The 27,507-nt window shown below is 38.7% G+C and overlaps 1 protein-coding gene across 5 annotated transcripts; it reads right to left on the reverse strand.

Annotated features, from left to right (window-relative positions):
* Nucleotides 1-813: 813 nt before the first annotated feature.
* On the reverse strand, nucleotides 814-27,285 carry LOC132988595 (RAC-beta serine/threonine-protein kinase-like). 5 transcript variants are annotated; one of them, XM_061056107.1, is made up of 14 exons: nucleotides 27,158-27,285; nucleotides 25,692-25,823; nucleotides 25,404-25,532; nucleotides 24,340-24,451; nucleotides 24,013-24,163; nucleotides 20,995-21,126; nucleotides 17,449-17,514; nucleotides 15,148-15,216; nucleotides 14,949-15,071; nucleotides 8,861-8,989; nucleotides 5,317-5,531; nucleotides 5,144-5,231; nucleotides 2,967-3,069; nucleotides 814-2,882 (listed from the first exon to the last, which is right to left on the reverse strand). In XM_061056107.1, the coding sequence occupies exons 2-14, from the start codon at nucleotides 25,735-25,737 to the stop codon at nucleotides 2,803-2,805; spliced, it is 1,443 nt and encodes a 480-aa protein (XP_060912090.1). In that variant the 5' UTR covers nucleotides 25,738-25,823; nucleotides 27,158-27,285; the 3' UTR covers nucleotides 814-2,802. The 5 variants fall into 5 exon arrangements, with proteins under 5 accessions (XP_060912090.1, XP_060912088.1, XP_060912089.1 ...); XM_061056105.1 differs by having other exon boundaries at nucleotides 25,692-25,826; XM_061056106.1 differs by having other exon boundaries at nucleotides 27,005-27,252.
* Between the last annotated feature and the right edge of the window lie 222 nt (nucleotides 27,286-27,507).

Raw genomic sequence — 27,507 nt, forward strand, 5'->3', positions numbered from 1 at the left:
CTATACTCCTAAAGAACGCAACGTTTGAGTCAATGAATGTGTGTGGCAGCGTGAGGTGTGCGGGTGGAGGCGTGGTTACTCACCGGCAGCACGTTCATGATGGGGTGCTGAGTACATCACAAGCTCTACCCTCTGTAACAAAAAAGTGTTTCCTCCTTACATTACTTAATGACATCCTTCAGACAGGATAGAACTTGGAAGGTTTTTTATATGTGTGTGTTCTGTTTGACAAACATCAAATACATTGGATGTAATCAGGTCAGAATTCTATAGAATATTTGAGTTTTATAACCTTTAACTATAGGAGTTTAGGACTGTAGTTAAATGTTCAACATACTGTTCATTCTCTGACACTGTTCACATTCCTAATCCAAATAAACCTGAAGAAAATGTCTCTTGTATTAATTGACAGAGATCAAACTCATACATCCTTCTTTGTGTCTTTACATGTGACTGCAGATCAAAAGGTTTATAGCTGTTGGAAAGACATCATACTCAGTTGAAGCAAAGTCGTGACTTACTGCACTTATTCTGGCTCTGCACATTTATGTGACAATAATTAGAATATTATGTAAAAGGACAGTGACCAATGAGACTTCAACTCTGCATTTATGCATTCTTCAAAGCTAGATGTGTGTGTAGCTATCAGTGTGTGGTCATAGTTAACAGTAGCTTTAGAGAGACAACTGTCATAGAAAGAGCAAAGAGACTAGTTCTGTGATCCCAGATTGGCTGCTGGTAACATCTGCCTCATGCTGTTTCAGCACAAAGAAGGCACCCTAGAGTAGAAGGATGAAAGCGTCAACAAGACAGTTCAAAATGAGACATTTATTGATCATTGTCTTTCATAATTACATTCATAGACAAATAGAAACAAATTGTTTGAAATTGATATTAAAGGTGAAAGTCAGTTAAACAATTATGAGTTTCCTTAATTTATGAATGTGATGGAGGTTCAAGAAGCATGGAGGGAAGAAAATAGGTTAAGAACTAATACAATGACGCACAAAAAACAGAAATGATTTTTAAAACACTACAAGTGGTAGAAGGCTCTGTGACCAATAAAAACTTGGTTAGGTTGTCTGCACCAGCTTTTCATTTAAACAGTGCAGCACCAATACAATGCTGTGTTCAGTGCCTGTGCAGTAACATCAGCTGGTGCACCCTCCTGTTTCCAATTTAATGTTGATCAGTGATCATTCATATATAGAAGAGAATCCAAAATAATAAAAGCGCATCCTTGAATGTCACAATTGCACTCAAAAACTATCTCAAGATAGACCATGTTCATGCTCCTCCCTTGAAGATCTTTAAGCACCTCAGAAAAGAGTGAAATGCAGCAGTTTGGATGTCCTGAGGTAGCAAACAGAACAATAAACAAAGCAGCAAAAGATGACAGATACACAAAAGCCAGGAAGATTTGACATCTTATTACAGGCTTGAATATATATTGAATATTTGATTCTCATTGGTCAATAACGGAAATCCAAAGTCGGCTATTTCTCTATAATAAACTTGTACAGTATCCAGCAGGTAAATGTGAGAAGGTGAGTTATTAGGCAAACGTCTACATTCTTAGCAATGTGTGAAAAATGCATCAAAGTTGAATGAATTTGAAATTAAAAAACCTTTAAGGCTAACAAATGTTATAACTCTAAATATGAATTGTCCTGACGAGCGATGATTTCTGTTTGGTTCTAGGCAGGTAATCCCTGTTTCAACAGTAGTGCCTATGCAACATCAAAATGTGAATAATAACATGGTTTAGTGGTTCTTTACTTTGGGGATGCTAACATTTATTTTCATTTAACAAAAAAGTTGAAAAACAAGAACAATAAATTTGATAAAAAATACTCTAAACTGACAAGTGTTGACTTGATTATCAACTATCTGATCACGAGAGGTACACATAATTATGACTTAGACATCACATGGATATTGGGGTATGGTGTATTCTTCTCCCCATGTAGATGAAATATCTGTTGGAATATTTTTTTCATTATAAGTCACTTGTTACACTTGAAAGATTTATTAAAGAGGATCACATTCATAGATGAAACAAAACAAAATGTGTTTTTGTTTTCATTAAATTGATTTGAAACAGGACAGTTTGATCATCATGTGTCATCAGAATTCAGCTCTTTTTGCTGATGTATACTTGGAAATTGTTTTCTAAAGGCACACACACCAAAGCTCATGCTGTCACTGGCCCTTCGGCCTGAATATAGACATACAGGTTGGATATCTTGCCACTATTTTCTAAAAAAAAAAAAAAAAAAAAAAACCAACCAAAAAAACAAAAACAAGAATATCCACATACACACCCAGCAAAAAAACAAGAAAACCCCCCCACCAACATCATGCTTCTTCCTCCCTCATAGATAAACCTGTCATCCTTGGTAACAGCTAGTTCATAGATTTGAAGAAGAGCACTTGGAACAATCGTGAACTGTTAAGGTTTCTCATAAGACATAAAAGGATAGTGTTTAAGATTATCTGTGGAAGCTTTTTAAAGGCCACCGAAGGTGCTATGGACTCCTGACAGATTCTGGATTCTGGATATTCTAACGTTGTGCTGAGCCATTAATATGAAAGGTACTCCAGTTTGATTCAGTGTGGCCTGGCTTTGTATGTAGTGTAGACAAAAGAAGGCTTTTCTAGAACCATATGGCCCAAAGTCCAGGCACTTAGAAACTGATGGGACTAAAACTTAGTCCAGGATAGAGGTAAAGGGCATTTTAAAGATGAAAGGGATCATTTTGTTTGTGTATGTTGGTGTGGGTCTATGGGGCAGAGCAGCTTTCACTCTCTTATGCTAGCAGAATAAGAGAACTGGGGGAAATGAGCTTGCTGGCCTGGGTCCTCGCAGTCCAACCTATTATCTGTAAGAACAAGACACCAGGATTCAGTCAAATACTGGCACAGTGCACAGTGACCTAAAAGTCTAGCAGTCAGAGGATACTTACACTTGTCTGGAGGAGTAAGAGTAATAGTCTGGGCTGTGAACTCCTCATCAAAGTAACGGGTGTCTGTCTCTGAGGTCACTTGTGGTCTGAAGACAGGGGTGAGCTGACATGGGAATAATGTTAATAAACTGGCTATACAACAGAATAAACAGGATTTATACATTGACTTTATGTAGGAAAAGGTCCATAATGCCATACTGTACATAGATAGTTAGTACATAGTAGAAGAAGCTCCCGTTTGAAGAATTTATTGATAAGTGATGTTTAGAGCCAACTTTTCACACATAAATAAATTATGAAATTGGAGCTTCTTGGTGTGCATCCAAGAAGCATTCAAACATTATATTAAGAGCAAGAAATGAACTCTCATCATAGCATTAAATAAGTATCTACACAGCGTGCATAATTATTAGGCAACTGAGTATTTTGACCCTCATTACTTCAGTGAACACTTTCTGACTTGAAGCCTATTGGATTAAATCATCTTTAGCTGATGTGTTTTTGTTGTTATGAGGAAGGTTGTGGTCTAAAGTGATTAAAACCTTGTATCAATGTGTGCAGAATTATTAGGCAGATTCATAATTTCAAGTAAAAGTGGCCAAATCATTTGTTTAAATGGCTCTGAAAGTTCAAATGTTAAAATGCCTTTGATGGATGCAACACAAATATCTTAACTTTTGAAACGTGACCATCTGACAATCAAAACTTTTGTTGCAAATAGTCAACAGGGTTGCAAAAAAACACATGGAGAACAAAAGGCACAAATGAAATGCAATAGAATTAAGAATAATTAAGTGTGAAGCTACCAGGTACCCATTATCCTTCAGTTCCACCTTATATCAGAACCGTAACCTGTCCGCAGTGTCCATAAGTACAAGGTGTCAAGTCGTGCTCAGAGGCATGGCGAGGGTAAAGAAGGCTGAAAAACAACCACCACTGCATAAGATTCAGAAGTTAAGCATCAAAACTGGGCCTAGAAATATCTGAAGACAGATTTGTCAAAGCTTTTATGGAAAGATGAAATGAGAGGGGCTCTTGATAGACCAGATGGATGGGCCTGTGGCTGGATCACCAATGCACCACTTAGAGTACCCGAAAGCTGGAGGAGGGGTACTGGTATGGGCTGCTATCATCATTAATTAAGGATGAGCTAGTTGGACCTTTTTAAGTTAAAAACAGACTGGAAATAAAGTCCCAAACTTACTGCTGGTTCCTGGAAGATACTTTCTTCAAGCAGCGTTACAGGAAGACCTGTACGCAGGACAAAGCTGCATCGTACGCATCCAACTACTCCACTGCTTGGTTAGCCAGCAAAAGCCTCAAAATTATAGATTTACCAACTGGCCCCCAATTCCACCTGACTTTTATCCCCTTGAAGGACTTGAAGGCCCTTCTCAAACATCAGATTTACAGTAAAGAAGACAACACACCTCTTTGAAGAGCTTTTAGAAGGTTGTGATTACTGCTTCAGTGAAGGTTGATGGTGAAAAGATCATGAAGCGGGCTGACTCCATGCAGAAGAAATGTTATTATAGGATATGGAGGATAAGGATATACTTATTTGTTGGCTTTACTCTGGAAAATGAGAATGAATTAGTAGGTTGGGAAATATTACTCATGTATTTTAGTTGCCTAATAATTCTGCACAGCCAAATATAACCCTTAGAAAGACAAAACTCACTTTTCCTTTGTTAAACATTCAGGTTCCAGGTTCAATAACACTTTGGATTGACTACCAGCATTTTGTTTTTTTCAAAAATAAAATTTATCCTGAAGAATACCATTTGCCTAATAATTGTGCACGCAGTGTAGAGATCAACCAAGGTGTGTTGAACAATGTGTGTTGGCAGATTTATGTTCAGAATAGCAAATAGGGCTCCATAAAACGATGCAACTGCAATGTGCACATAAGCCAGTCACGTCACAGGACTTACATCTGGGCCCCATACATTTTTATCTTACTAAAAATACAAAAATAAACTGTTTTGTTATTCTGTCTCTTTTATTTCCAGCAGCACAGTTCACAACCCTTTCTGCATTTCTCAATAGGTATAGATGTTATTTATGAGCTGCTGGAGGCAAAAGATGCAGTTGGTATTTCAAAAAAGTCAGGCATGATAAAATGTGTGATAGTGACCAAACCCTGTTTCCCTTTTATTTGCCTCACGACGCCTTACCTTCCTCTGTACGACATCCTGCCAGTTGATGGTGATGAAGAATTTGTGATTCATTACTTCTTTGGCATCATTGGGACCTCCACCTAACCTGTCAGTCACAACAAGAGCTCATGAGTGTTCAGATGAAGGACATTTCCAAAAGCAACAAATGAAAGATCAGTCCTCTCAGATACCTCTGCTTAGGGTCCTTCTTGAGGAGGCCAGCCAGTAGGGACTTGGCCTCAGGCATCAGGTTCCTGGGGAAGCGAATCTCCTCCATAAGGATGAGCTCAAACAATCGTTCATGATCCTGGTTGTAGAAAGGCAGACGGCCGCACATCATCTCATACATGACCACACCCAGACCCCACCAGTCCACAGACCGGCCGTAGTCATTATCTTCTAGGACCTGAGATACAGACATAGCCAAATGAAGATTTCTGAACAATGGAGGAGGAGTCTTGTTTATGAATAAACAGCCGTTTAATTTTGAAACAATTCTGAATTATTGTTCCCATTCCATGACTTTTAAGGAATTCTGTATTTGAACATTTCCTGGCAATTGCTTTTCTATTATTATTAGGGCCCGAGCACGAACCGTGCGAGGACCTTCTTGAAACCCTAGCGATTATTATTTTTATTCTCGTTCTTAGTCCGCCACTTCGCGGCCACTTTTTAGGACCTGAACGTGCCCGAAAAATCTCCAAACTTTCCACGGTCATCAGGTCTCGTGAAAAATGTGATATTTTGGTGGTTTCGTAAACGGAGTTCGCAAAATGGCTCAGTGGCGCCCCCTTGAAATTTTCAAAATGGCCTCCCCATAAAGGCTTTTTTCACGTACACTCACGAAAATTGGTACGCATGTTCAGCTTGTCAGGACAGACTAAAAATCCTCTTGCAGCGTTTCAAAAAACCCGACAGGAAGTCCACAAATTAAAGTTGAATTTCACGATAATGGCCCAAAATCGCCGATTTCAGCCTTCCTATTTCAACGCACTTGTCCGAGGGCGCTCATCCGATCGATGCAAACTCAGTGTCAGTGCGTTCTAGACAGGCTCAACATATCTCGTTGTGCGCTGCACGTTATTTCGTCAAAGGGCGTGGCCGTGGCGTGCGTTTTAAGTTTTTTGAGTGTTTTGGCAAGTTGCCAAAAAAGTAAATGCTTCTATCTCTGCCATCTAGTGTTCAATCATATTGAAATTTCTCATGCATGATACGGGACCTGACCTGAACACATCCATGATCGACATTTTTTGATTAGTCACAGCGCCACCTGTTGACAACAGGAAGTTACTGCTTCTCAATTAGCATTAGCCATTGCTACACGGTAGCTCATTTTCCCCTCAAAATTGGTGTGGACCATGCTAACACCTTGGCCATACAACACTTTCAAGGTCAAACGGCTACGTCCAACGCTGTCGCCATACGGACGTGTTGCTCGCCATCAAACAGGAAGTTGTTTTTTCACGGGCTTAACATAGTCGTACTTCATACATATAATCCTGGTAGTAAAGTCAAACATCTTATACCGTTTAAGTGAGTGGGCGTGGCTTAGTGGCTCAGTAGCGCCCCCTACAATATTTCAAACATTCAGCCCCGGCAGCACGTTCAACCTACAATTCTGAATTTTACTATGCATTTCCAACATTTCAAAACCTACAAAAAAGCCTCTTCAACCCACGCCCAAAACTCAACAGGAAGTCCACAAATCACATCGTCATCAAACAGGAAGTGGCTGTAACTCTTATATACTTTGTCTGATCTTCTTCAAATTACATAGGTATGATCAATAGTTAGGGCTGGTGCAGACCAGCTCTTAGTTATGCTGCTATAGGCTTAGACTACCGGGGGAACTGGCACCCTGAGCTCCTCTCTCTCTCTCTGTGCATATACAGTACATCATATTACTACATGTATCTATCTATAAATCTCAGTCACTAACCACCTACTTTCCTGGGAGCTCTTGAGCTCTCCTAGGCTCCTCAAGATCGTCGGTTGACGGCTTGCCAGAACAACCCCCACCCCACCACTACCCCCTCCCCACCAGATCGTGGGTTGGCGGCCTGCCAGAACAACCCCCCCACACCCACACCCCCTCCCCTCCCCACCGGATTGCTGATGGACGGTCTACCTCCCCCCACCCCCTTGCTCTCTATCCCTCTTCCTGCATCTTATCCCATCTCTCCCCCTATCCCTTTCCAAGCCCGGCGCAGTCTAGACCTGTGAAGACTGTTTCGTCATGAGCCGGGGATCCGGCCGAAGATTTCTGCCTTTTAATAAGACAGTTTTTTCTTACCACTGTAACTTTTGCTGCTTTGCTAAAGTGCTCATGATGGATAGGCCGGATCTTTGTAACATAGCAATAAGTAAGGTCTTTTACCTGCTCTTTGTAACATAACAATGAGTAAGGTCTTTTACCTGCTTTTTGTAACATAACAATAAGTAAGGTCTTTTACCTGCTCTTTGTAACATAACAATAAGTAAGGTCTTTTACCTGCTTCTTGTAAAGTGTCTCGAGATAACACTTGTTATGAGTTGACGCTATACAAATAAAAGTTGATTGATTGATTGATTGATCAAGGTTGGCCTCTGAACACAGTGACACAAAACAATAATAAAGTTTAACCATAGCGCTACATCCTATATACAATGCTCAATTTCCTCCAAATGTCCTCTATCATGACAGTGCCAGCCTGAACTGCTCTACGTCAAAATTGTATGTGATCTTCATTACGTTGCCTATTTCAACATACCATAATATCACTTTTACACAAATCGGACTGCACGGCCTGCTGCTTTGCCACGTTCCGCTGCACTCCCGTGGTCGCGACACACCCCGACATGCACAGGGGTGCGAGGGCCCTTCATCACCGCTTGCAGTTTTAATTATTATTATTATTATTATTATTATTATTATTATTATTAATAATAAATCTACCCAGTAAGAAGAAATTTGGGACATTCATGAAAAATATGAAAATCACCAGTACACATATCACCACACATTCCACATTCTCTAGCACGGACTATGTTCAGGTTTCTGCTTTGACTCTTCTATTTTCAGAGTCATAAAAAACCTTCAAATGATTTCCCAGATGGATTTCCTCAATCCATTTTAGCTTGACTTGGAACACTATCTTACATTGTCAAACCAGTAATGATCAGTCAACTTTGTACCAGCATCTTTCTCCCATCTTAATTTCAATTTGTAGAAACACCACATTCAAGTAGTAAAGACAAACAGATCCTGACAATTCTGGGAAGACCTCAGGAGGAATTGTAACAATGTCGTTGGGGAGAGGGATGTTTGGGTCAGCTAGCTTAGCCTCCTGCGGCTGTGACTCGGTTGAGTGGTTCGTCTTTTAAGCAGGTCAGGGGTTTACTCCCCAGATCCTGCAGCAACATGTCCAATGTGGCCTTGGGCAAGAGGTTTAACCCCAAGTTGCTCCCTCTGCTTGGTCAGTGGTGTATGAATGGGATTAGTTACTGCTGATGGTCACTTTACATAGAAACCTCAGCCATCAGTGTCATCAGGACCTGCAGTGTAAAAGTGCATTGAGTAGTCAGAAGAAAAGTGCTATACAAGCTCAAGCCCATTTACCATTCCTGCGGCGGTGTCCCGGCCCAAGACAAGCAGAAGACAATGGACGAATGGATGGAATCAAGCAAAGCACTAAATTCGGTCAAAAACACACTTTGGGGTTCATGGGAGGGAAAAAAAATCTGCTTGTGCCTTACCTCAGGTGCCAGATACTCAGGAGTTCCACAGAACGTTTTCATGGTGGCATCAGGGGTAATCCCCTCTTTACAAAGACCAAAATCTGTGATTTTGATATGGCCATCCTTGTCCAGCATCAAATTCTCAAGCTGAAAGACAATAAAATAACATACACATTAAATGTAAGACTAATTATCATGGATCAATACATGAGTTCAGGATTTATAAGGTTTTTAACAAATGTACATAATGGATCCTTTGACCATGAGATGGAGACTTAATAGTCAGGTGTTCCTTAACCATGTGCAGAGATTTACTTTTTGCTGTACACACTAAAGTACTGTACACTGGCCTACACCTATTATCAGTCAAATTGCAACTTTCTCTGCTGGGAATCCCTGAGAAAATGAGTATGAAAATTCAACAAGATTCAAGATTCCTTTATTGTCATTTTAATGTTATACCAGAGAGGTACAACATCTGGCTGCAGACACTTTATAAATTAAAAAATCAGAATCAGAATCTGTTTTTATTGCAAAGTACATTTACACATACAAGGAATTTGTCTTGGTCTTTTGGTGCTAAACAATTAAAGGAAACAAAGCAAAAATAGCAAGAACTTAATAAAATATAAGAAGCAATTACAAATATATACAATAGAATAAAAAAATGTAAAAACACAAAATGTACAAAGGGTGCAATGAAAGAGCTGTGCAGTGGACTATGAACTTTTTTATATAAATATACTCAGAGTGCATGTAAAGAAAATACATTTAGAGTCTGGTGAGCGTTTACGTAACGCTTAAAAGTAGATTCAGCATTCACATTACTTTGATGTTTTATTGACTGTGGGGCTGATGAGAGTCTGGGTTATGTGAGAGGAGGGGGGGGAGGGCAGGGACATTGTTCATCAGGCTGACAGCAGAGGGGAAGACTCTGTTCTGCAGGCTGCAGTGTACCAGACTGTGATGGAGGAGGAGAGGATGGACTCGATGATGGCAGTGTAGAAGTGAACCATCATGGTCTTTGGCAGGTTGAACTTCTTCAGCTGCAGCAGGAAGTACATCCTCTGCTGTCCTTTCTTGATGAGGGAGGTGATGTTCAGCTCCCACTTGCGGTCTTGGGTGATGATGGTCCCCAGGAAGCGGAAAGACTCCACAGTAGACACCGTGGATTCATCGATGGTGATGGGGGCAGCCTCAGTTTTCCTAAAGTCCACAACCATCTCCACTGTCTTCAGAGCGTTAAGCTCTAGATTGTTTTCGCCGCAGCAGGTCACCAGATGGTCAGCCTCCCACCTGTAGGCAGACTCATCCCCACCAGAGATGAGTCCAATGAGGGTGGTGTCGTCTCTTGACAGACTGATGACTGGAGGTACAGCTGTTGGTGTACAGGGAGAAGAGGAGAAAGAACGCAGCCTTGAGGGGAGCCAGTGCTGATCAGACAGGAAGTCTGTGATCCACCTGCAGGTGGACTCAGGTACGTTCAGCTGGGAGAGCTTGTTCTTGTTTTGCATTTCTTCACCTATTCTTGGTAGAAAAACGCCACAACACCACATTGTATATCCACTGGTAAGACATGAATCTCAGAGTAAAAAGTAATCACTGAACTGTGTTTCGCTATTAGCAATAATTATTATTTTTGCACTTCATATAAGTATTTGGATTGATAGTTATACAATATGATCTGGACTTAGGGCTGTCATTTTTTATTTGAAATAGGAACATTCATTCAAACCTGTAGGAGACAGTTCACATTTGAACTCTAATGAGCCGTTCAAATTCAAAATGTAGTCCATCAGCGCACAAGGCTGTCTGAAGTAGTCTGCAGTTTGATCTAGCAGAGATCGCTCTCAGGGTAACTTGACAATTGCCTGCACTCTTCACCTCAGTTAATGAAGACAGTAATGTTTGGGCCACAGCATCTGGCCTAATTCGGGAGATTGAAATGAGGGCGACTCCTCCCACTGCTTTGGTAGATAGACAAGGGGTTGATACATACCCACAATGCTCCAAACTGACATATTGTAAATATTTGTGTGTACCAGGAACATCTGTACACTCTCAACAGGTGTACTTCTATTACCACTTGTGTTTCTTTTCTATATAGAATTCCTACACCTTTTCTATATTCACATATAGAAAAGCAATTGTGCGATTTAAAGGTTTTCTCACTTTACAGTTGGGCAACAATAATTATTTACACATACATTCAGAATACTTACTTGACATCTCTTTCTACCATATTGTACTAAGGCCAATGTAAACCAAACTATTATGAAGGTGAGAAGAGGGTGTGTTGAAGCCTTTTTCATTGCAGCTTTAATGATGTAGAATAATGGTCTCTTTATATATATAGTTGATTTGTGTGGTTGGACCTCTTGTCATCAATGGGGGAAGGAATAATACAATTTCTGTACTCAAGTAAAAATACAGAACATTACTCAAATATTACTCAATTATCAATGATAGTACTTAGTGATGATAGTAGAAAAAAAAAGTAAATAGTACTCTTTTTAAATGCTACTTAGAGTAATGTTACTTTTCAAAAGTATGATCAATGTATTATCAATAGCTGATTTTCAATCAGTTTTCTGGAACCACATAAAAAGGGATTTTCCTTGGCTTACTTGTGATAAGATAGTCTAAATGGCCACAGAAAGACAGATGAAAGGTTTATATATTTTTCAAATTTTACTCAAGATTTTAAAAGTAAGTTGAATATGTGGTGCAACGCATACTCAAGAACAAGATACAGTGTTGGCTACTCTACTACATCACAGTTATTTGAGTAGTATTCCAAGAAGCATCTGTCTAAATTCTTACCTTGCAAAGAGCAATCAGACATCTCTATTTTTTACAATATGAAGAGGCAGGGTAAATGCCAACAGAGGGTTTATTTTTGTCCATAACAATGTCACAATAAATCACAAGTAAATAAAAAATAATAATTTGGTATTCATCTAATTTATGGCTATTACAAATATAAATGAGAAAATGTATCAGGTTAAATAAGATTCATGTCCAAAAGAGACCACACACCTTGCCAAGTTATTTTATGTGACAGAGGAAATATTTAAAGAGTGAATCAGGCCCTCTCTTATCCATGCCCTCCTCCTCTGCCCCCTGGGTGTGTCCCATTCCTTCTGCTAGTCCTCTCCATGACTGTCACCTTATTGTGCAGAGCAGAATGTTACAGAAATGTTTCTTCAAACACCCAGTAACCTCACTTATACATGCAAAAGTCCTGCACTTATCTATTTGGAGCGAGTGGAGGATATGCTCAAATCCCAGGTCTCGGCTCACGATCGCACGTTTTCTAGTCAGTGGGGACTTACAGAGCAGCAAATCTGGCTCTGTCTGAGAATTATTAGAACATACTAGCGCAGTGTCTGTAGAGACAGACGGAGTAAGGTTCACAGATTTATAGTGAAGATAGAGCAACTAAAACGTATTATACATAACGCTCCACCATAACACCTTTACCAATGCCTGAAGGCTATTGGGCGGCAGTGGCTCAGCGGGTAGAGTTGGTGCGGGGTTCGATCCCCAGCTCCTGCAGCTACATGTCCGATCGGTCCTTAACCCCAAGTGTCTCCCACTGCTTTCGGAACTCTTTATCCAAATTACAGGATGTGCATACAATCACAGACATAACAGTGCACTTAAACTTACCCACAACTATTATTTTTGTGCTTCATTTAATATATGGCAGTGCATGCAGATCTCATGTTAAGGATTTCACTACTACCGGAATTTGAAGTGGAACCAACTAATATTTTGTTTGTGAAGGGCTGCAACAAATGCTCAATGTTATTATGGATGGCAGACCTACAGTTTTCTTTTTCCACCAATTCATTCATTGGTAAATGGTCTAGAAATTTCAGGAACTGCAGCTCTCTGGGGGAAGTCACTTCTCAGGGTCTAATGGCAATCCGTACCATGCCCAAGCAAGCTTCGCCCCTAAAGCCCAGTTTGTTTGACTAGTGTGAGTGCTCCGATCCATGCTCAATCACAGTTCATGCATGAGCACAAACAAGGTACACAACGTGGACAGCCTTCATTCAGGAGAGTGTTGTGTCTGTATCTGACTGACATTACTCAATATAAGACACAAAGTCAGTAAAGTATCTGTCATGTTCTCTTTGTTGTTCTCTGATGTGCGGATGCAGATTTCACCTTGTGTCTTGTAAACTAAGCACACTTCATGATCACGACATGACATGTGTGTTGTATTACGACGTTATATACTAGAGGCAACCGTGCTCAGGCCTAGTTAGTCCTGGAGCAGGACAACTTTGCCTAGCGTGAGTGCCATTTTGACTGTGGGTCCACAATTGTAGTTTGTTTTCATCTTGTTTGGGCAAATTCAAGTGTGAAAATCAAAAAAGCATTGCAATAGAAATATTTCCATAAATAAGGGTTTTACATAACACACTGATATAGCAAGATAAGGTTCTCAGTGAGGTAGTTCTACAGCCAACGAGCCCGAATAGCAAATAGTCAGTCCCCATTAGTTTTTAAGCATGCAATGGAACAGTCACCTCCCCCTACCTGAAAATACACAAAGTTCCCAGCGATTCACTTTTTCCACATTTTGTTGTGGAAAAATGTTGCAAATGTTTTATATATATATTTATAATTTAATTTACCAGATTAATTTTTTGTTTTTTTATACAGCTGAACAAACTCTGCTGATTGAACTGTGTGAGGAATTTAAAGATTTTATAGAAATAGTTTTAAAATACCAACAGACTACATGTGCCTGCCAGAACAACCCCCCCTCCCCACCGGATTGTTGATGGACGGCTTGCCTGAAGTAAAGTCTTTTACCTGCTTTTTGTAACATAACAATGAGTAAGGTCTTTTTACCTGCTCTTTTGTAATGTTAACAGACAAAGAGTAAGGTATTTTACCTGTTTCTTGTAAAGTGTCTTGAGATAACACTTGTTATGAGTTGACGCTATACAAATAAAAATTGATTGATTGATTGATTGATAGGTAGATAGATAGATAGATAGATAGATAGATAGATAGATAGATAGATAGATAATTCTCAATAATAAATAACAATAATTGGTGTTTTCTTTCTAAGGAATCCAACAGACATTTATTTCTTTTTTCAAAGTTCAAGATGGAGATGGATTATATGCCAATATAACTTAACAGTGACAGCAGGTGAAAGTATGACAAGATATTAAAGTAAATGAAGGTAGGGTGTATGGGGGAGGTTCCCCCCCCCAAAAAAGTAAAATGTAGCCAATTTAACATTCAAATGAAGCATTATGAGATTAGATCATGAGAAATGGGGACCTTGTTTTGATACTAAATAGAACAGTGGAATAACCTTTAGCAGCCTAACGTAAAAACACAGGAGTAACAAAGGAAAAATAGTTACTTTTAAAGAATATTAGTTATATCATTATTTATTTTTGATGCATTAATGTGTCCCTCGTTTTGCTGTCACTGCTACATCTGGAGCTAATCATACTTGAGTAATAGAAATTGTTTTAATTGATTTATTTAAATACATGTAGCTGGATACCTTGTGAATTCTCAGGGCATATAATAAAGATATTTTGACAAATAGTGTATTCATCCTATTTTGCATTATAAATCTGAATCTGAGAAGTAACTAGCATGCAAACTTAAAATTTTCTATTTTCTCTTCATACAACATGTCAGCATGAACCTTTAACCACACAGTCATAAACTAATAGTAGAGGCTGCTATCAAAATGCCAATCTGTTTGTGTGTAATCAACACACCAATTAATCTTACTTTTGTGAGCTAGTAGAGGTTTGAGGTTTTGCCAGTGTTTCAGAATTGTATTTTCAATAGTTCATAAGTGTTGCTATGTATGAAACATCATGCATTATAATGCTTCACATTGTGAGACCAGACATCACTTTAGTTTAAGTTTACTTGAATAATACTCGTATTGCACACTCCAGAAAAGTCAAATAAAAACTGATATGATACTACATATATATATATATATATATAAGGCCTGACAGTACCCAGAACAGTTCATGACATTTGCTGATGTTTTGATGTAAACTGTAGCATTCTTATTATTTGATGACTTATTGACAAAACGAGTAATTACCTTCAGATCACGATAAACAACGTCACGTGAATGGAGATACTCGAGCGCTGACACAATCTCAGCACCGTAGAAGCGTGCCCGGTCTTCTGTGAACACTCGTTCACGTGACAAATGGAAGAAGAGCTTGAAAAGACGAGAGCAGAGTAAACACTTGGTGACTGGATCTGTTTTGGAGTTGTGTGTATATTTCAGGTCTCACCTCACCACCGTTGGCGTATTCCATTACAAAACAGAGTCGATCGTGAGTCTGGAAGGCATACTTCAGAGTCTGAGGAAATCAAATGGTCAAATAGAAGAAAAATAAATACAACAAAATACAATGAAGCCCTGTATGAAAAACAAAAAGGTGAGATCCGATGAATCAGGAGGGGAAAATGATCATCAATGTCCTTTTAATGAGCCTCAGATGTCTTCAAAATGATACTGATGGTTTTGTTTTCAGCTAAAAAAGCTAAATAAAACCATGTACAATGACAGTGGTTAAGGTTAAGGAGTACTTTGAACTGAATACTGTTTGCTAGCACAATAAATCTAGTAAAGAAAATAGTTGGGCTAGATGTCATGACTCACATAATCAGTCAAAGAGGCAAACACAGAAAACAGAAAGCAGGCAATGAACAAACATAGTTTAGTGCCAGAATTACATGATTCAAAAAGAGAGTGCTTGCCATCTGTAGATCTACTGTGAATTGCTATTTTGTCTCACACATACAGTTTGATGCATCCAGAGTCTGTGTCTTAAGCAGTGTTGTAGTACTCGAGTCCAGGAGTCAACTCCAGCCCTGATTTTCAGGACTTGTGAACAGATGACTCGGACTGAAATGTGTTTTCTACACATCCAAAAGGTCACATACAGTTTGTGGAGGTTCATACAATGAAATAGTTTAGAGTGAAATAGCACTCCTCCTTAAAGATCCTGAGCGCCATCAGAGCTGGGTTCAACATTTTACTTTAGATGATAACTTTGAATCAGTCCTCTCTGGAGAGTTTCCTCTGTCCTGTCTAATTATAAAATGTTCAAACAGTTTTTTGCTTTGCTGCTTAAATGTAGTGACATTACTGCACACATGGAACCATTTACAGGTTCTGTAAACAGCTTCTGTGATCATTTAAATTAATACATTATGAATAATAATTATAATAATATCACACCCTCTCAGACTGAGAGGGTAAACTCAGATTAGAAGCAGAAACACATTTATGTTCTGAAGAGAACTGAAACTTGGCTCATCTTAAGGACATGTACTTTGACTCCAATAAGATTCAGACTGAGGTAATGGGGACTCATTTGGGGATTGATTTTGGTTTACTCTGACACGACTCGGACGATAGGAACTGGAGACTCGACTCAGTCTTGAAGTTTGGTGACTTCACTACAACACTGGTGTCACCTGCCTGTAATATGTAGACACACATAAAACACTACTGCAGTAACTGTGGCATAATGCCCACTAGAACATGCCAACTTACAGGGATTGTTAATTATCCTTAATTATAAATTCATTGTTTAAAAATAAATAAATAAACTTTTTAAAACAGGAGTATTGTTGTGTTGCATGGATCCCCGAAGGCTCAGTTGGGAAAAATGAAAAGCTGCTCTCTTTCATTCATTTTTCATTTTTAAAGATTTATTTGTCTGTCAGTCCGACTCTCTCTTTCTCTCTCTCAGTCAAGTGCGATAGTCAATCAACCTGTCCTGACCCCTCTTAAAACAATAACAATCACCCAAAAAAAACATATAATACTCACTGTATGATACCTCATCTTAACATATAGGCTACTTGTATAGGCTAAAGAAACTTTGCAAGGCTGGAATAGTGCAGAAACAGCAGCCGCCCCGGCGAGCGGCCAGCGGGCGCAGCAGCCAAAACACAAGACTGGCCTGTCGGCAGCAGCCATCTCCCCGCTATATTTATATTTTTGCCATTATCAGCTTTCTCCATGGAGCCTGTTAGCATAGCTTCCAAGCAATATGGCAGACGTTAAGTTTCGATTCTGGGAGTGAGTTCCCACCCACTGATCTGTGATTGGTCTGTAGCTTCAGTGGTCGGAAATATGAGGAACTAGCGTTGTAGTTTCACCCCGCTAACCGCAACAGCTTCCACTTGAAGCTCCTTTTCAGACTTAGAAATACAAAGATTTCCCATCTCAGGGGAAAATGAGGGAGGGATGCACGACCATTCAAAAATACTACCAGGTTTCTAATGATACAAAGCTTCATGCAAATGGGTGAAGTATCCCTTTAAAGACCGAAATAATAAAATATTTGAGTGTATAATTCAAATGTTGGTTGTATATTCGCATGTACATTAAAACACTGCAATATTCTGGTATAATTTTTGATATTTGTTTCATATCACAGAGACAAAGATCATTACAATGTCAGTGTTTCCCAATGGAAACTGAAACAGCATATCATTTATCAGCAACACTCCTGCACTGAAATACTAACAAGTGGTTGATTTTTCTAAAAAAAAAAAGAGTAATAAAACATTCTCACCGTGAGAAAGGGATGTCGTGTGTTTTGTAACACTCTGCTCTCTGTGACTGTGTGGGCCACCTCCTCCTGCAAGGATACAACAAAAACAATTAACGTAAAAAAGAAATGCTTCGCTAACAACGGTAAGAATATTGATTGGTTGGTTGATGTGTTTATTTCAAATGTTCATAAAACAGTAGATAACAAATAAATGACAAAAGCAATAAAATGTGAAAATTAAACCAAAAAATATCAGCTATCACATTCAACATAACAAACAGTACAAGTTGAAAAAAGAGTAGGATGCATTTTACTTAGTATATTGACTTATTTATTCCCACCGCTTCTTTTTTTACTATAACACAAATATCCCACAGATGTTCATTATTGAGAAAATAAATATGTAAATTAATAAGAAATACATCCTTTCACAACCTCTCTTCATCTCTATACCTATTGTTAATCATATTACGGGGCAACAGAATCAGGTTTGTGTTGTGTTTGACTTCCATCTTTAATGGATTTCTTAATATAAATTGTGCTGTGTATAATATGATGATGATAAGTGTGTGTACGCTCTGTCATTCAGGTCATTGTAAACCAAGCCTGATCAAAAGACAACTGTACTTAGTTTAGAAGCCTTCAGTGGAGACATTCAATGTCTTCAAGATTGTCAACTAACTGGTGGACAAAGCTAGAAATATTAGCCTCTGTGGATCATTAGCATTCTAATAACTTTTGCTTCTTTGCTGAAGTGCTCACAATGGATAGGCCGGGTCTTTGTAACATAACAATGAGTAAGGTCTTTTACCTGCTTTTTGTAAAATAACAATAAGTAAGGTCTTTTACCTGCTTTTTGTAAAATAACAATAAGTAAGGTCTTTTACCTGCTTTTTGTAAAATAACAATAAGTAAGGTCTTTTACCTGCTTTTTGTAAAATAACAATGAGTAAGGTCTTTTTAACTTGTTTTTGGTAACATAACAATGAGTAAGGTCTTTTACCTGCTTTTTGTAAAATAACAATGAGTAAGGTCTTTTTAACTTGTTTTTGGTAACATAACAATGAGTAAGGTCTTTTACCTGCTTTTTGTAACATAACAATGAGTAAGGTCTTTTACCTGCTTTTTGTAAAGTGTCTTGAGATAACACTTGCTATGAGTTGACGCTATACAAATACAAATTGATTGATTAATGATCAAGCATGGTCACACACAAAAGGCATATTCCTCTCAACTTTTTAAAATCTGTGTTAGTGAGCACTTCTCCTTTGCCAAGATAATCCATCAACCTGACAGGTATAGCATATAAAGATGCTGATTAGACAGCATACTTACTGTACAGGTGTGCCTTAGGCAGGTTACAATAACAATTGTCTATTTGGCAGCATATGCTTTTCCAAAACCTGTATATATGGTTCAGCATTGATGGAGACTTAACACAAGTGCAGGCTACCCATGCAATGTGCACTTCTCAACCCCCTACCATCATGGATTGCTTGTCTTTTGAACTGTGCATTGAAAACTCTCTAGCCAAGATAAGAGTGTCCACGATTACTTAACAAAAAGTCAAATTGTAACTCGTCAGACCTCAGGATAGTTTTCCACTTTGCCTCAATCCATTTAAATGAGCTTGGACCAAGAGAAGGGGGCAGCATTTCAGGTTCTGGTTCCGTTTCCCTCAAAGTAGAGTTTAAGCTCACATCTGTGAATTCAGTGATGAACTTTGTTGAAAGACAATGGAAGTGATGTCCAACACAGAATCTGTTTTTCAATGTAGGGCCGTCTGAGTGTCTGAAAAAGCATGCCCACCTTATATTGTTTTTTTTCACCTTGTCCACTGCATACAGAGATTTCTTCAGATTGTTATGATCTTCTGAATATTTTATTGATGTTATGTACTGTAGGCGATTCAATCTTTGATGTTTAATGTTATAAAATAGTATTATTACAGTGTTTGACTATTTACCAACACAGTCTTTCACAGACTGGTGATCCTATCCTTATCTCCTTCAGAAGGACTCAGCCTCTCTGGGATGCTCTTTTTATACCCCATCACGTTTGGAACCTGTTGCCAGTTAACCTCATTAGTTGTGGGTGGTCCCATCAGGTGTCTTTTAAGCATTTCACAACTTTTCCAGTCTTTTTTTTTTTTTAAATGTTGTCACCATACATTTTTTTGATTTTCAATAGATTTGAAAAAATCTAAATCCCCACATTCTGTTAATATTTAAATTTTACACAGCATCCCAACTTTATCGGAAATGGAGTTGTATTAAGACATTTCAATAAAGAACTCTTGTATGGAGCCATTGTAACAAAACTATTTGCCAATATGTAAACAGATCCTCAAGTGTAACTGATGACTCCATTGCATTTTCAGATCTTAGAGCGAAAACACTTGAACTTTTCAGGCTTCAGTTTATGTCAATTTACAAATGACTCTTTATATTATCAGACTTTGTACGTATTTGTGAATCTGCACATTTTTTGGAGCTGTGTACAGATCTGTGTTGCACTTTTAGATCTATTTACCCATCTGTTTTAACCATTTGCAAATAGTTTTGCAACAGTAAAAGCTCAATACACTCCACTTAAAAACCCCATCTGATACGATTTCACTAACAGGATGACCCTGATGAACGCCACGAGCCGAAACGCGTCGGTCTAATTTGTTAATAAAGTTCATCTTCATACTACAAGTGTTGCTGGAAGATTTTGATGATTTCAATCACAAAAATGTAGTAACTTGGCCTTTATAACAATCTCAATATAAATCGATGAGAAGGATATACCAAGTTAGAATTTTGACTGATGATTTAACTGCCAATCTGTAGAAAAAAATAGCAGCAAAGTCTGTACTTTTCTGCTCGAAATATGAAGAACACAAAGGCATACATGCCAACATCCCATTGCAAAGCACTAAAAGTGAACACTACAAAGATCAGAAAAACAGAAAGAACAGTTCCAGATTTTAAACCTGGAACTGGTTTATTAGATTATCTATACGTCTAATTACCAAGTGCATTTGTTTTTGAGGTGAGGAGACCCTACAGTATATATTGATTCAGCTCCTGTTAAAACCAGCTGAGCTCTAAGAAAAGCACTTAGCTAATGTTAGCAGCCTCCTTCTCACTCACACTAACTCCATTTAGACGCCCGTTTCAAAACGTGATATTTATGCCCCTGTGACATTTCACCTTCAATGTGACTGTTGCAGAGGTATAATGTGGGGACAAAGTGACCCCCACTCTGTACTGTCTTGGTCTTTGGAGGTAGTAAGAGAGGAGGCCAGACTGGATCAACTGAGCCAGGGCAGTAGTGACTTCTGTGTGTGCGTGCATGTCTGAGTGTGTGTATGTGAAGCTTCAGCAGAAATACAATGGTGATTCACAGACTGGGACACAAATATAAAGCAGTTGCAGAATCAACATAATATATATGTTAAATGAACCAAGATGTAATTACGGCTGAGCTTGAAAAAAGCAGTCTGAAAAGGGGGGTACTGAATGAAATTATGGTATGGTAGGGTTAATGAATGAAACTGAAACAAACACACCTTTTACTTACCTTTGCTATTATGACTTCTTTGCGCAGTATTTTCATGGCATAATGTACTCCAGTGGACTTCTCTTTGACCAGAATCACTTTCCCAAATGTCCCTTTGCCAAGCAGCTTGAGGTACTCAAAGTCACTCATTGTCTGTAATGAACACAAGGCAGAGGTGTGGGAGAGCATGAGGGCTGAGGATTTTAAATGATTTAAAATGTCTGTATCTATAGAAAGAAAAACTAATTTGGAGTGTGATGAGATTTTCTTTCCACTGCAATTGTCCCATATAATGTAGCCTTCAGGGACACAATGGCCGTGGAGCATCTTAAAAATGTAAATATGCATAATGTCCTACTATACATCAATTCTGTTCTCAAAAGCTCCCAGTAGTGAATTAAGTGATGAAATAGTCATTGATTTCTTGCAGACAGTAAAGGTCATGGGTTGAGCGATTCAATGAATCCACCAGTTCTTTAAATAAAGTGAATGTAACAGAAATGTCATGTTGTAAAAGATAACGGTGTGTTGACAATGATAAATGTCTGTTGGATGTAAATGAAGGGGGATTATCTTATATCCCCCCTATAAAGGACAGGTGTCTTTACTGTACAGGTCATTGAAGCAGAATGTAACAGTGGAGGAATGCTCAAGGCTACTTGAGAGACTGGCAGACAGACCAACAAGAGAGAGAGAGAGAGAGAGAGAGAGAGGGAGAGAGAGAGAGAGAGAGAGAGAGAGATGTCAATAAAGCATTATATAGTGAAATGGAATTGAGTGAGAGAATTTCATTAATAAACAGAGAATGAAAGAAAGAAAAGCACTGTTCTTCCTGCTATAAATGTCCATTCAAGTGAAATAAAAATTATGTATTCAAGTGAAATAAAACCATTTGAGCCTCTTCACAACACACTTCATTCTTCAGTTTTTTAGGCAAATTAGCATTTCTACACGTGAGTCGTGAGCACATAAAATACTCTACTCATCAGCATATATTTAGGACCTAGTCGTTTTTTTTTTGTTTGAAAGCTGAGTACATCTAAGTGATCAGGGCTGAGTCCTGTGAACAGTCTATTCACAATAAGTCCAGCTGCAGAAAACACTCTCTGATGACAGCTTCATTTTCTCCGTACGGCTTCATTTAAGGAGATCGTCGGCCGTTGGTCCTAGTTGGACTGTCATTTAGCGGGCGTCGCCCTCGTTCTTGCAGTGTGTCCTGCTCTGTCGCTAAACGTCGGCCCCCGTCTGCCGTTTTTTGGCTGATTCAACATGTTGAATCGGCAGTCGGTGAGAGGAATGTCTCTGATTGGCTGTTGGGAGGTTTCATTTCTCTCCAGCTCTCGACACAGGTTCAGGAAAGCCCCTTGAGCACGCCGCTGTAGTATCCATGCTTTCACTCATTAGTGAAGTTTCTCCTTCTTTTTAGCCTCTGCCTCTTCTGGTCTGTGGTGACCGACAGCAGTGTGAAAATGTTCTTCTTGTATCATAACGACAGATGTTGGTTGGCCGTCAGCTGTAGTCTTTGACACCAGAAGCGCATTGAATTCACCAAAGAAAAGAAAATTAGAAACATTATCTCGTGAGATCTCATAATGACGAGATGAGATGTCATAATTAATGACCTCATAATAATGAGATCAGCACCTCCTACTCAGACGCCCCGCCCAGCTTCTCTGTTAAACTCCTCTCCATAAGGTTTATTTAAGAAACAATGTATCGCCGTGTTCTACAAATGTATTTATTAGACAAAATGAGAGAAAGGCTCTTTGAAAGTGGCGCCTGCTGGAGCGTCCGGTGTGACGGTGACGTGAGCTTCAGAGGGAGTTGGGGACGGTACAGTTACATAACATAACTCAGGTTAGAACAGATCGTAGATGCAGACTGATGCCGTCCAAACTGCTTCAACATGCATTCAGTGCGCTCGTCACCTTCACTGTTCTGTATATTAAAAACTAGAAACTGTAACAACAACCAGAAGCACGCTAAGAAACACATCTAAGTGGAGAGTTTATATTTGTCTCAGTGCTGCACACACATAGCCTAACTGCACACCCACACACAATACAGCGCTGTCCATCCTTCTGAAACATCAGCTGATGTTTATCTCATAATTACAAGATCTTATTTCATATTTGGAGAGATCCTGATCTCATAATTATGAGATCTTTATGTGTCCAATTTATTGAATTTTTTTTGGTGAATTCAATGTGCTTCCGTACTTTGCGGTTTGTTCTAGTGGTGACTTGAGGCGACATGAGGCGCACAGGCAGCCTTCATCGTACCTGGTTCTTTGCTTGTTGTGTCAGGGCCTTTAGTAGTGGAGTAATAACAGTCGTTTCTAAGTAGCAAAAGGTGACGCCCTCTTTTGGTTTAAAATGACATGTGACTGTCGGTAAATAGGGTTAATTCATCGATTAACCATTCATCTTTAACATGGCTACTTGCCATATAAATGCTTCTGCACCTGTATAAGAGGTCTGCCCTGCAATGGACAGGACAAACTTTAATTTTGATCTGAGTGTTTTATACTTTTTCCTGTACGGGTCTAATTTTCTATTGTTTAGTCTCTGTTGGGGTTTCGTTTTAATTTCTGTGATAGTAAATAGTCTCTATACATACAGGGGGATGGGGGCAGCAGGTGTTGTTAGATCTTACAAGTAGCTACAGGATGCTTCAATTTCCCTCTGGATGAATTAAGTATTTAAATAATTAAATTAAGTATCTATCTATCTATCTATCTATCTATCTATCTATCTATCTGTCTAGCCTGAACAGAAATGTATTAATAAATTATCAATGAAACGTAAGGTTATTTGTGCAGCACATTTCATACAGAGGCAATTCAAAGTCAGTTATTTCATACAGTGAATCTAAATAAAATGAAGCATTGAAAGATGTAATTTTTCCTCCACAGTGCCCTCAATAATCTAAAGGAAACTATATAACATTACCAAAATGTTATCTTATGAATTCATGCAGCTTTCTCAGCCTAAGCTTGAGCTCACTATTGTCCATGTGGCCAACATTTGATCCACTTACCACTTTGGAGCAACTCTTAGACATAGCCATCTCCATCTCCTCCAAGCTGCTCTCACTTGGTGAGCCGAACACATCCATTGGTTCCTCCTCCTCCTGTTCCCTCATCTTCAGACTATTTGCAACTGACTGAATTGCTCGCATCCACTCCTCTCTGAGAAACAAAAATCCAAAGTATTATTAGGCCTTCAAACAACATAAAATAGTCTGTTAAACAAAGAGCCTACAGATTCTATTTGGGGGATCATTTTAAATTATTTGGCCATGTTTGTCACAAGCCTAGTGGAAAAGTGGCCGCTTGCTTATAACAATGGTTTACATTGTTCTTACCTTTCTTCGTTGCTGTCCACATGGAAGGTACGTTCAATGACAGTGGTCCACTGCAGGCAACGGATGACAAATGTGTTGGGACGGGGTCTTTCAGTCTTCATTAACTGACATTCTGTAAAAAACAGTAAGTAAACACAATGATCCAAAGACAGTGAGTATGGTTTTGGATTTAAGAAAAACCCAGTGAACTCCACTTTTTATGACAATTATCCACAAAGTGTGCCGCTTTAGTCACTGCAGTGTATCTTTCTGGGCTTCTGGAGGAACGTTTATAGAGCCTCTTGATACGGCGCTACTTGCAGGAGAGCCAGTGTTGCCATCTTCACCACCCTAGGAGCGGTTAAAAAAACACAGATATTTTTGTCTTCTTTTCAGGTGGTTGACTCGACATATTTTCAGAATCACGCTCTCTGTCTGCTGGTGGGAGTAAGCTCACCTGTGTGTGCGCATACGCATGTGTCTGTGTGTGTGTGTGCGTAACGACACAGAGAGCGGAGGAGAATTGTAAATGTGCGACCATGTAGAGACAGAAATGACATGCTGTCGTGTAAATAAGATAAATAACATAAGACTGTTTAGTTTGTTTAATAAGAGGACGAGGTATAGACCTGTTCTATAGGAAAGGTATCCTTATGACTTCTGTTGTGATCTGGCGCTATATAGAAAATTTAATTAAATTAACCTCCATGGGGGGGCAGGGCGCCCCCTAATATACTGGTAGGGATAACACTGCATTCATACATATGGAAGAGGATAAAAGCCACTGAAAAAAATGTTTTTGGTTCTGACTTTAATCTCAGGATTCTGAGATCCTCTTCCGTACATGCATGCCGCTGCGTAGTGGGAGCAATTTGGGGTTAAGTGTCTTCAATATGTGTCTGCAGGAGCTGGGGATCGAACCCCCGACCTTCCAGATAAGAGGCGACCAACTCTACAACTGAGTCACAACCCTTTTATGCCAGTTCTATGAGAATTGTTTTTGCACCAGAACGCCAAGACCAATTTCCATGTATGTGTAAACTTACCTGGTTGAAAGTTCTGTTTTTACAATCTGCAGGACTTACCTGCAACTGAGAAGTTGTTGAGAGGTGGGGAGGTCTGGTCACTGAGATCAGGCTTTTCCTTGTAACCAATGAAGGAACCATCACTCTTTAGAATGAAATACCTTGGCCTCCATGTTTTGATATATTCACCTGGGTCAGAAAGATTCAGTTTGCACACTCAGTCAATTGGAACATCACTGTCAGCTGGAGTTAGTACTTGATGGTGTTGCTCAGTCCAACAGATATAATAACACAACATTTATTTCATAGTTCATTAAACATGTAGATACAGTGATTCATGGTCCTTACCTCTTTTATGAAGCCAGCCCTCTCTGACAATATTAACTTCATTCATGGCCAGAGATGTCTTACAGAGAGGGGAAAAGCGGATTTCACAGACCCAATCAAGTCTCAGTCCCAGTCAACAAATTTAGACAGCACCTGCTGAAATAATCAGTGGAAAGAGAAATGACCATAATGCAATGGAGTAGTATAGACCCACTGTACAGTAACTACAGTGTACATAAATATAGAAAACCTTTCATTTTGGTTTTAAGTTTTATGACGTTAAATTCAACACTTATTTAAAAACACGTTCAAAAATCAACTGAATCATTTGATGTAAAAACCAAGACACATTGTTGACCCAGCTGGTCTGATTCCAACAAGTTGTCTAAAGAAGAACATAACTGTATAATCATTTGAACCTCAATTGAAAATGTCTGATAGTTGATCTGAGTTTGTCATAATTAAGACACAGGGTTAGATGTTTCTAAAATATTTAAACTGTAACATACTTTTACCTAATCTATTATTCACTTTTATTTTGTAAACATTTTTTATCAATGAGTCTACAACTTAGAAGTAAACCTAAATACATTGTCAAAAACTATAATTTAAATTTGCAATCACTACTTCACTACGATTATGTCAAAATTATCTTCTTAAATTGACAAGCAGTGCAAGTAGCCTACTGAATTCATTTATTTTAAACCCAAATGGAAGCACAATATTTTCACATTTCGGTGGGTGTCTGAGAGCATTTACTATTGCTAACTAGAACATTAAAAACTAATCATTACAAAAAACCTGTGGTTTTATTTTCTGTGCTCCAATATTGAATTACATTTACAATCTAGTTAGCTATGATGAGTTTGATTAGTGTAGACACTAAACTAATCCTCAAGTCTTCAAGCTAGTGTGGTTATGAGTATGTGCATAACTCACTGGTGTTTTTTACATTAGGTAAATAAATGTAATAACATAAGAATGCTGTGCAAACAGAAGGCTAACACATTGCTTTTCAAAGAACCGTTTTTGGAATATAAGTTTCATATGATATATAGCCGATAAATATAAAAACATTTTAGAAAACATTTTCATATTTTCTGAATGTCAATTGGTAATCAACGTTAGCTTAATGTAATATATTTTGCTATAAAAGTAACATTGCTTTTTATGTTAAAAGCCCAATAACACAGTTTAAGAGAGTGAATAACCAGCAAAAACAAAGTGGTGTCTTTCGGTGATTTGGTCACTTTATGCTAGCCTGATGTTTGTGTTCTGAAAGCTCCTATAACATAATGTTTGTACATTTAGCGATTAGAAGTTGACTTTCTTACTGTAGCGATCATTTGCCTTCGTCCAAGTTACAGATGTAGCGTTGCTAATGTCGAGGTAACTTGGTCAAAGCCTTGTATTATGAGCCGCTAATCAACTGATTATTCATACGACTAACTTTACATTTAGCAATGTAACATAAAGATTTGACGCACATTTCAGCAGCCCTCTCCCACGTTGTACTAGCAGGCTATCAATGCCGTTTAGACAGGCTTTATCCAGTGAAGGCCATCCACCCAGGAAAACACAATATTTCTTCTGCTTCTACTACTGATATTCCTGCAGGCTGTACACTGTAGAGTGGAATGCTGCCCCCACAGTCTAGGAGTGTGTACTAACTCATATCTTCTGATACATGCATCCAAAGAAAATATGGAGAAAGATGAGAGTCACAGGTCAGATAACCTTTAATTCTATTTTTAAGAATAGACTTAAATAGAATAGAATAGACTTTCTCTCTCTCTCTCTTTCTCTCTCTCTCTCTCTCTTTCTTTCTTTGTCTCTC

The sequence above is a fragment of the Labrus mixtus genome, chromosome 14 (assembly GCF_963584025.1).
Source record: "Labrus mixtus chromosome 14, fLabMix1.1, whole genome shotgun sequence".
Classification (NCBI taxonomy): Eukaryota; Metazoa; Chordata; class Actinopteri; order Labriformes; family Labridae; genus Labrus; species Labrus mixtus.

Bases quoted from the DNA above. Each gene is read 5' to 3' on its own strand.
- LOC132988595 (XM_061056107.1), bottom strand. From the start codon at position 25,737: ATGAATGAAGTTAATATTGTCAGAGAGGGCTGGCTTCATAAAAGAG. The intron at 25,533-25,691 runs GTAAGGACCATG...TTTCTGACCCAG, and splicing joins GGGCTGGCTTCATAAAAGAG to GTGAATATATCAAAACATGG. The intron at 5,232-5,316 runs GTATCTGAGAGG...TGTGACTGACAG, and splicing joins AAGAAGGACCCTAAGCAGAG to GTTAGGTGGAGGTCCCAATG.